At 42.9% G+C, this 11,314-nt stretch overlaps 1 protein-coding gene across 1 annotated transcript in view; it reads right to left on the reverse strand.

Annotated features, from left to right (window-relative positions):
- Positions 1-11,314, reverse strand: part of ALK (ALK receptor tyrosine kinase) — a 545,961-nt gene that overhangs the window by 175,112 nt on the left and 359,535 nt on the right. Inside the window, exon 6 of the mRNA XM_025215973.1 lies at positions 9,967-10,094. Coding sequence (XP_025071758.1) covers positions 9,967-10,094 — 128 coding nt within the window. The remainder of the gene's footprint in view (positions 1-9,966; positions 10,095-11,314) is intronic.

The raw sequence follows: 11,314 nt of genomic DNA on the forward strand, positions 1-11,314 counted from the left end.
AATGTGTAACAAACACAGTGGAAATGATGAAACTCTTGCTTTTTTATAAATGCAGGGAAGCATCTTGATATTCCTTGTAATGGATCAACATACTAGCATGCTGGAGGTGGTTTTTGGCACAAAACCTCTAGTCAGAATAATCAGTGGTGCCAGATTTGTGAGTGAAGGGGGTGGGGGAGATGGAGGAAGCTGACTGCCAAAACATTTGGTGGCAAACATATGTAAACACCAAAGCCTTTCCAAGCACTCACTTAATAAAATTAGATCTATAGGAAAACCAGCTTAGTGGAACTATGTGAACAGCTCAGACTGGTCTGAGGAAGGTATAGCCCATCTGCCTAATTTCTTTTTTGAATGCAGGAGTTTATAGACTTAATTCAAAGCCTACTGAACTCAATTTTGGATCGATCCCTTAACTTGATAAGCACTCCATTGACAAAGTGAATTCTCTGCTGTGGAGTCACCTGTTACAAAAAAAAAGGATATAATTCTCTTGTTTTCCAAAAGTGAGGGTTGTGGGATCATACTAGACATGTCAAATAAATATGAATTTGGCCTTCAACCTGTAATAATGCCTGGGAACAGACACTTCTGAAGTCTAGGGCTCCCCTCGTTTTTCTCATGGAAGTTTGTACAAGAGATTCACAATGTGAGCTATGCTCATTTTCTTTATCCTCAATTCTCCTAGCATATGGGTCTTAAGCAATAGAAATGAATCTTCTACCAAAGCAAAAGGGTGGATCTGCTCTGCTTGGAACCATGGCTCTTCCCTCCTCTGCTGAATAAATAAATCATAGCAAAATACCTATTTGATTAAATTTAGCTTATTTCTCCATGGCTTTTTTGCTATTTGCTCCACTGAAGTCATTATTGGAAAATGATTCAACAAATATTTTCTATGAATAATTCCTGCCCACAAGATGTGTCATAAGCATTTTGTTGTGATGCTTAAATATTTCAAATGTCCACAGCATAGGTTTCATTAGACACACTAGTTACATAATATTGTTTCAAGGTTCTTTGGCTGGATAACTCCTGCAAGCAAGATTTGCCAATAGGAACACTCAGATTTATGAGTTTAGAATATACTTTCAACAAATTTGTTGTTTCAATTGTAATTGCAATTGCTTTCAATTCATTTGCAAGAAATTTGTGAAAAGTGAACACAAACAGGAATTCTGTTTTTATTTCAGCAAATATTTCCAAAAAATACATTTAGTTAATTGTACAGATGTGTATGCTATCTTGAGTGGATCAAGCCATTAATGGATTATTTCAACTCTCCTCTGCAATGATTCCAAATAAATACATGTGATGGCTGTAGTTCATTCAGAAACTCAGCTGTTAAATTAATTATCAGGGGAAGTAAGGAAAGTCCCATCACTGGTTTTTGGTAGCTTTTCAGACAAGTTTCAAGTTTATGCTCTTCTATCATAGAAGGATCACTCCCTGGAGTCAGTGACTACTGCCCTTCCTCTCTCTCCTAGAGGTTTCCTTCTTTTGGACCAAGTGTTTTTAGATAACCTTGAATATAGCTTTTTAAAATGGTTATACGCTGTAACCCTCTGATTCCCAGGGGGCCACTTAATGGCTTTAAATGCAATAAGTAAATTTCATTCTTTTAAAGTAGCAACTGAAAAAAACCAATTGTTGAGTGGCTGAAAATTTTACCTTAAAATAAATAAATAAATAAGTTTAAATGTTATTTGCAAGCATGAAAACCTGGCAGTTAAGCATTTCTTTTTAGACATGCTGAGTGTCTAAAAGAACTGCTTTTATCAGACATTACATAGCACTAAATATTGGACAAGTTTTAGAAGGATTTGATCTCCCCACCCAACATTTAAAATACTTACCAGTGTTCAATTCACTTATCAAAATAAACCAAAGCCTTGTCGTTTATTTGGCCTCGCTATTAAGCACTTTAAATTAATTAAAATGTTAGGAAAAAAACTAGGAAATTAATTACTTAACTGCAATAAAATATCAGTAACAAAGGTATTAAGTGCCATTAGTAAGTCAATATATTGCTTGAGAATTAGAGAGTGCAGACAATCATAACATTTCAACTGTTCCAGGAATGTCACTGATTGGGAACCGGTCCACAACTCTCCCTGGGCAGCAGTGTCCACAGGTACACTGCGAAGGGTCCTAACTAGCACCCTCATCTTTTAGGGATTGCATTGCACCAAAATGCCACCTCAGAGTGGCAGAGTATCTAGACCATCGTGCCTTCCAGGGGTAAGTGCCCAGAGTTTCCCCAGGATTCCCTTAGAGGGGTAGGAAGTTCTGAACTGGGGCAGGGAGTTGGAGTGGAGGAGATGACAGGTGTTGGAGGGACTGAGTGCCCTGGACCTTGGCTCCTGGGCCCCAGCCCTGTCTCACACTCATGCTCTCTGGGCCCCTAGCCATGTACTCTTGTGCTCCAGAGCAGTCCTCAACCCCCGGTGTCCCTGCCCCCAGACTAGGCTGCTTCTTGCAGAATGCCCCACCAGGCACCTTTCTGTGGCCTCCACACCTCCCCCATAGCCACAATGCAGTTCTCCGCTTTCCAGATTAAATGCAACATAAACACTAGCAAGCTGCTTTAAGAACTAGAAGTCTCCCCACTCTGGGTCAGTGTTTCCTGACAGGCTGTCTCCCTTGGAGCCCTCTCAACCCAGCTCTTGGGTGCATGGGTGCCTACCTACCTCCAGCAACCCTTCTCTATTAGGAGTTATTCTCCCTGTAGCATGCAGGGCCAGACTGCCTGTTTGGGCTTTGGGACTGGACTTACGTGCCCCAAAGCCCCACCCCTTCCTGTTATGTGGCTCCTCAGCTTCACACAGGGGTTTCCACTTGGACTTGATAGTCAGCCTGCCCTCCTCTGTAGCAGCCAGCTGCTGTCCTCTCTTAAAGTGACAGGGCCCCTGTTACAGTCCCCCTAAGAACTCCTCAGCTTTTCCAAGCCCCAATATGGAAAGCTACTTTGTCAGTTTCACCTCACTACTATGGATCCTGGGTAGAAGGTCTCAGCTTCAATGGAGGGGGGTTAAAAGGGTCGCCAGGTGTTTCTTGGCCCTGATTCTGGGCTGCCACCACTGCTCTCCACCCAACCCACAACCCATGGCTCAATTTCTCTGCATGCCTCATCTGCACAGCCCATGCCTGTATTTGTTTGCACGCTACTGAATTCTGTGGTGGTACCTAGACAGCAGTTGACCAGGTATGTATGTGTGGGGAGGGTGGGGGGAAGAGGGGGGCAGATCTGCTTTTTCATTCTGGGGGAGCTGGTTGCTTTGGGACTTCTCACGGTTTCCACCTCACATTGGGGCTTTAAAAGGGCTTCCTTTAGAAAGCCCCTCAAGTACCTTGCATTGCCAACAACTGCATAGAGATGTGTGCACAGAGTGAAACCTGCAGGACAGGACTAGCTGCAAGACTGCAGCATAGAGAGAGGAACAGTTAGCAGTTAAATGGGCTAATTCACTTCACACTGAGCATGGAATTGACAGCTGTTTTATTCTATGTTCTATTAAGTGTCCATTATACAATGGCTGTTTGCCCACTACCACCCAGCAATCAACACTGTTTACTGTAACAGGCACAACCTGCCACCTATCATAAGCAGGGGACCACAAAGACCCCCACAATACCTACCTATTCCCCCACCCCCAAATAAGCCTGAACCCCTTACCCAGGATCCCTAGTGATGGTTAGAAAATGATACTTAGAGATTTGCTTTTAGAAACTGGCTTGTAAGTAGAGAAAATATTGCATTAGAACAATGGTAGAGGAACAGCAAGGGTTAATTGGTTTCTAAAAGCCGGTTTGTGCTAAGTTTTACAACCTTCAAGGCAGAAACTTTGTCTGAGGCCAACAGACAAACAGGCTGGAAAATTTACACAGTGTTATCTGAAAACCCATAACAAAGATCAGGGACTCTGCCACATTGGAATTAAGTCACAGTGACCAGCTGTAAAGTCCCTCGGATTTCCGGTTTTGGCAAAATGACCAAATTAGGAGGCTGGGCATGCCTAAATTAAGACACCGGTAAATGACCAAATTTAGATTTATGCATGTGATGGGTTTGTTGAAACAAAGGAATTGTGCAACTAATGGTGAAGTTATTTGAATACTCATGGCACTTGGGAGAGGTCCCAGAAGACTGGAAAAAAAACAGTGTGGCACCTATCTTTAAGAAAGGGAAAAGGGAGGACCCAAGAAACTACAGGGCAATCAGTTTGACCTCAATCCCAGGTAAAATCCTGGAAAAAATCATCAAAGAAACCATCACACACAGGCTAACTGAAGGCAGTATTCTGAAGGATAATCAACATGGCTTCGTTGTGAGCAGGTTGTGCCAGACCAACCTCATCTCCTTCTGTGATGAGGTTACTCATCACCTGGATAGAAGAAATGAGGTTGATGTCATATACTTGGACTTCAAAAAAGGCCTTTGACTTGGTCTCCCACAATGTCCTCCTGGTCAAATTGGGAAAATGCGGCCTCGACTATTTTACGGTCCGGTGGCTAGGTACCTGACTCCATGGTAAGACCCAAAGGATACTAATTGATGGAACTGAGTCATCATGATGGAGGGTGACCAGTGGCATCCCTCAGGGGTCAGTACTTGGACAAGTGCTCTTCAATGTGTTCATTAATTATTTGGATTCAGGTATTACAAGGTATCTGATAAAGTTCGCTGATGACATCAAGCTATGGGGGAGCACTGTCACACTCAGAGACAGGCTGGCAATACAGGGTGACCTGGACAGGCTTGTGAAGTGGGTAGACCTCAACCTGATCTAATTTAATACAGAGAAATGTAAAGTGCTCCATCTGGGGAGAAATAACCCACAACATACTTACAGGCTTGGCAATGCTCTGCTTGCCAGCATCACAGCTGAACAAGACCTGGGTGTCATGACTGACAACAAAATGAACACGAGCCACCAATATGATGCTGTAGCTGGCAGAGGTAACCAAACACTGGCATGCATCCACTGAGACATCTCGAGCAAGGCAAAGGATGTCATCCTCCCACTTTACTCTGCCTTTGTGAGATTGCAACTGGAGTACTGCATCCAGTTCTGGGCACCACACCTCCAGGATGTGGAGAAGCTCAAAAGAATCCAGAGGAGGGCCAAATGCATGATTAAAGGCCTGGAGACCAAGGCATATGAGGAGAAGCTGAGGGACTTGGGATTGTTCAGCCTGGAGAAGAGAAGACTCAGGGGGGATTTGGTCACAGCCTATATCGGGGCATACATCAGGGCTTGGGGAAGCATCTATTCACCAAAGCCCCCTAGGGGAGGACAAGAAATAATGGCCACAAGCTGATTGGAGATCACTTTAGGCTAGACATAAGGAAAAACGTCTTAACAAGACAAGTGCTGAGGGTTTGCAACAGGCTCACCCCAAGAAGTGGTACAGTCACCCACCCTGGCAATCTTTAAAAAATATCTTGATGCCCATCTTGCTGGGATCACTTGATCCCAGCAGTCTTTCCTGCCCATGTGCAGGGGGGGCTGGACCCGATGATCTGTAAGGTCCCTTCCAGCCCCTAACAGCTATGAAACTATGAATACACTGACAGAACAGAACATGAACTGTATGATGACCACAGGGACATCAATCAATAGTACCTGGAAGTGAAGAGTCATTAGAGGAGAAAGAATACAAAAGAAGGGATTTCAGAGCAGCAAAAGTTCCCTGAGGGGGGATCCCGAGGCCACCATGGACAGAGGGCACACCACCAGCCTTTCTCACCCACCCCACCGGGGGGTGGGGAGGGCGCCGGCCTCGGCCCTCAACCTCCAAGGCTGCTGACATTTGACATTCCAGAAAGAACCACAGGGTAAAACTTGAATACTTGCTAGACCATGAAACTAGAAGATATAGAATGGGGGGTGGGGGCAGGATTTTGTTTGTCTTGCTTGCATTACTCTCATCTGCTATCACTATGTATCAATAAAATTTGCTTGTTATCAAATGGAAGAAGTTGTGGTTGGTCTGAGGGTTTGGGTCCATCCAGAACAAGGTATCTGGGTCATAAATGCAGTCCTAACACCTACCAGGAAAATCAAACTGACACAGAAGCTTTCTATTTCCCCACCAGTTCAGACTGTGGTCTCTGTAGGCAATATATCTTTGGGAAGTAGAGTCCTGGTTACATCTGAGAGCAGCTCCATTGCCCTGCATGGGTTTGGGGGTGGGGTGAGAAGCACTGCAGTTTGGGATACTTGGAGAATGAACAAGGCACACTAGGCACAGAATTCTGTGTCCACACATACCATTTCACTGGTAACAAGGATCAGCTTAAAATACTACTTGATTTTCCTGGTGTGCTTTTGAAATGTACCAGGAAGTTTAAACTGGTCTAAAGTGATTAGACCCTTGGGTATTGAGTGTATGTAGAAGGTTGACGCGCTTATCATGGGAACGCTTGGATCCTAGGACCCAAGCAACGATAGCGTCCTGTGTGCCTGCCGCATCTCCCGCTGCTACACCAAGCTGACGTGCTGCCTCATGGTGTTTAACATGATCTGCTGGTCCCGTGACATCTACGTAGAGCACATCATGGGCCACCGCCAATACAATGACCCTGCCAGACTGACCGCCACTGAACTGGACCCAGAGGGGCCACCTGAACCCCCCTCTGCACCTGATGGACTTTGAGAGGAATGTTCAACTACAGACCACTCCACTCCACCCGGAGGACTCCCACGATAAATATCTGTATGGACTGAGAAACTTTCTTTGACCTACTCCCCACACCATTGTGGACCATTGTACAGGTTTGTGTGCATCTATCTTCTTTCCCTCTGGGTGTCACTAACCCCCTCCCTCCCCTTCTCCCACCCCCTGGGCTTAGTTGGCTAACACTATATTTTCTGTAACCTAGGTGCATTCCCCTCCTCACCCCCATCCCTCTTATGTTAGTCCCTTGCTTGGGGGCTCTCTATTTCTCTACTGGCTTTGTCATCTTTTTGGTTCATAACTGTTAACATCTACTAATGAAATTCAATCTGTTCTAAGCATTACGTCCATCCACACCCTAACTGTTTTTATTACAAGGAATTGCCGCTAATTATAAAATGTTGTTGTGCCAATTAGTGTAATTGGAAAATGGACAAATTCTTATAAAAAAGTTAACAAGGTGTGTTATTACTTAAAAAAAAATTGTAACGGTTTCTGTAGTTTGGGTGCATTTGTTGTGCTAACCAGGAAATGGTTAAGGAATTGAGAATGTAAACATTAGGGAATTATTAGTTTAGCTCTGCAGACTGATTAACACAATCTGCTTTATATTTAATACTGGATATGTTAGCTAGCCAATACTATGGAACATGTTGCTACTTAAAAGAGCCTCCCAAGCCCACTGAAGTCAATGCAAAACCCACAGAAATCAAACTCTCTGATTCAGGAAAAAATTAGTACCAAGATGAAGACTTACCAAGTAATTAAACCTCCTATCATTAATGAATATACCTATGCCGCGCTTGCACTGCTGGGGGGCATGCACTGGTGGGCAGATCCTGTTCCACCTACCCCAGAAATGTGTCAGTGAAGCCATTTTAAGGAGACACCCGTTCCCCCCTCCCCCAATGTCAAGTACTCCAGAGATTGAGGTCTTGAGGGTGGCTGTAGATGTATGTCCCTGGTGCAACTTCTACGGTTCATTCCTGGGTTTGGTACATGGGATCATGAGCAGGTGGGTGGAGGTAGACTGAGGAGTACCTGTCCACAGAAGCCTTGGTGACAAACCCAAAGAGCATTAAATATGTGATTGGGGGCCCTTACTGAAGCAAAGTCTGACATGATGTATGAGAACGGTGGTAGTGGTAGTGGTAGAAAGATAAGATTACAATAAAAAGATAGCCATGAGTGCTTTAGATTTCTGACATGGTTCTGACACACTAGATCTGATGATGATGACAATAACAACAACAACCCTAAACTGCTGGATTTTCCTTTCCCTTGTCATTTTAATTTGACTACCATAGGCTTGAAGATAGGTGGCCAAAACTTGTCAGCACTTTAATACTTCTTTAGTATTGGAGGAAGACAAGAGAGTTAACAAGAGCCCAATGAAGGCAAAGCACTGGCACAGTATGATCTCAGGGGACATAACTGAACTTCAGCTAGACAGGCATTCTGATCAAGTACAGTTAAAAAAAAGATAAAGGATTGCACTTTAATAGCCTCCACATTACTTCCTCCTTCCATCATTGATCCTGTTCTTTTTTTATCTTTTCTTCAATTCATTTTCCATCCCTTATCATCCTTATTTTCTTGCAGCCCTCCATACTAAAAAATATCTATGGCAAGAGACAACCATATATTTTATAACTGCCACATTATCTTCTTGGCGTTAAAACCAAACTGGGAAGTTCATGCCAAAACGCCTTTGAATTCTGGTGGGGTACAGCCGTGACTCTCAAAGTATGCGGGACATACCCTGTATCTTTGATTCCTATTCAGATCCGAAGTGGGAAAGGGCATGTTTTCCAGTGCAGATAAACCAAACCAGTTGTTATGAGCTTGCTGTCCAGGATTACAGAACTCTGATGAGCTGAGAGTTAAAATGGTGGACACTTACATACGGGAGGCAGAATTTTATAGACATTTCACCACCTTCACTTCCAAACACAAGCCTTCACCTTAATTCCCCTGCTACATTAAATTCAATTTAGACATAAATCTGCATCCAAGACATCCTTCTCTCTCATTACCATTTCCTCAAAATTTTTCATCCCTTATTTTGTAACAGAAAATGTATATAGTTAAAGATAATTCTTCCTTAAGGGGGCAAACCGTCAATTAAAGACATTAGGTAATTGCTTGTTAATATTACTTCTCAAAGTGTTATTTCCCAGACAGACCTATTCCCCTGGACTCATCATTATGGTATCTAACCACCTAAGTTGTTGACTTCCAGCAGCTGCAAAATTATTAGATTTAGGTAAATGGTTTCTTATTGCTTTTCCTGTTCTCTCTTAGCCTAAGCTCAGCACCTTCTACTGTTCATCGCTGTCTTCTTTCTTGTAACAGGATATGGTAGCACATTTTCAGCTGCCTCCAGAAGGCTTAACAGTCTCAACTAAGAGAAAAAAATCAACCGCTTTTTTCCCGTGGGTATTATTCATACACTGTATGCAGAATGGGGATGTAGCCAACAGTTAGCAATGTATACATATAATAATAGATTCATTCCTCCTTTGGTGCAAAATATTATATATTCCTTTGACTCAAAATAATACCATATAGTCTATGTTATTGAGAGATCAAGAATGCACTGTACATTTCAGTAGCAGGTGCCTTACTCATGGGTGTACCTTGTACATTGAACACCCCAGCAGTTTGCCTCTATGTGGAATGTACAGACCAGCTTCTTATGAGATTGTACAATGGCTAACACAATGGGCCCTTGATTGTGATTGGCTTTTCGATAGCATAACACAAACAATAATCAAGAGACAAGGAAAAAATCCAAAATGTTTAAAACACCTTTCAACAATTTTCCTAATAAATATTTCCTAGTCATATTTTAATCAATATTTTCTACAGAGAGATTTCAATTTTGTCCAAAACAAGTTAAATCATCCCGTTGTTAAAACCAAATTAATATTTCTCAAGTGCTCTGAAAAGTAAGTGCTTGCCAGTTTCACTTTCTAGGGCAGAAAGAAAAATTGACAACAACCTTCAGCCACGCAGCTGGCAAGCTGCTTTGGTTCTCCCAAAATGAAAGGGATTTTTTTCTGGAAATGCCTTCCCATGAAGAAGTCCACATTTTTTACTTCATCCTCATGCAAAACTAAAATTCGCTCAAGTCTTGTTGTTTTGTTTTCCAGCCAGCTCAATCAGTTAGCTATAAGACATTTTCTACTATATGAAGATGATATAACTGACAAAAGCCCCTCTCCTGCTTACAAAGGCAACCAAATGCAGAAGGAGCTAGAAGGATGGAAGATAATACGTTACCTGCAGTGCAGTTCTTTATTGCAAAAGAATCCACAGCAGCTAAGCTTCTGTTCCCACTAGCTGTATATTCCAGTGAGATCCGAAAAGGTTTCTCAAGACGTCCAACTCTCTTCTGAAGCAGCATCCATCTGGTCTCATTGCGAGGCAGGAGGAGAGAACAAAGGACAAAAGTGGTAAGAAAAGAGGCCATTTTACAAAGAGCAGATGTCCCAAAGTGGCAGCTCCATCCCTGGCGGGCTGTACTGTCCTGCTAAAGTTGCCTCTCCCCTCCCCCAACCAGTGGCATTCCCTTCCTTAGACTTCTCAGAAGCAAGTCTCTAAGCATAAAGGTTTCCACAGAGCTGAAACATCTTGACAAATGTGTCACACCAGCTAATGACAGATTAATGCTCTCCTTGGACACACTTCTCAGCTCCAAGATCTTTTGCAGATGTCTTTCTGCTGCTTAAAAGAAGCCCAAGTTCCTTTAGCAAAGGAAGTTTGCAATCTGTTGCACACATGTACACCTTCACTAAACACCACTCCCCCTTGCTTCTCACCAACAAAGTCTGTTATTTAGATTCAAACAATAAGTCAGTCTCAGGGGGCTCTTGAATAGCTGTAATTTCCAGTCTCATACCTCCATTTGATGCAATATATTTTGTTAATATCCGGCTGACAAACTTCTAAATGGGTCCAAGGCTTAAATTTAAACTGGCCCATTTCCCTTCTTGGTCTGCATTTTGCACTTCTTTTTAGAACCCTAAATGAACGGCCCTAGAATTAAGGTTCAAATTCTGTGGTGATGTAAACTACACATGGCTGAGTAAGCGAAAGCAGGAGCAGAATCTACATATTCCTGGAAAGGCTGGAAGAAGCTGTGATGTGAGGTGTGATCTTTAGTATATATTCTACCCTCCTGTTACTTGGGTTTGGTGCTGCAATCCACTTTGCTTGCCATACACCATGGAAGTTACACCTGTTTAGATACCCTTACACTCAGTTCTTAGATTCTAACAGCTTCTTAGACATCATCACCTCTGAATTTGGTCATAATATTCCTTGTCCATGGCTAAGCTCAAAAAACAAAGAGTAAGAATACAAGTCTCCCCAAACCTCCCCAAACCTCCCACCATTCTAACCTACAGGGAAATACCTCTACAGACAAAAGGTTGGAGAACTCATTTTTTGTAGCCCATTTCATTCTTGGTTGCTGTATACTGGCTTCTGATAAAAATGTCAATTTGTGCCAGCTCCTGCAGGATACTTTGTGATAGGGGGTTGTGATATGCTGTGATTCATAGACTCATAGATTCATAGACGTTAGGGTCGGAAGGGACCTCAATAGATCATCGAGTCCGACCCCCTG

This window comes from Alligator sinensis, unplaced genomic scaffold (assembly GCF_000455745.1).
Source record: "Alligator sinensis unplaced genomic scaffold, ASM45574v1 scaffold138_1, whole genome shotgun sequence".
Classification (NCBI taxonomy): domain Eukaryota; kingdom Metazoa; phylum Chordata; order Crocodylia; family Alligatoridae; genus Alligator; species Alligator sinensis.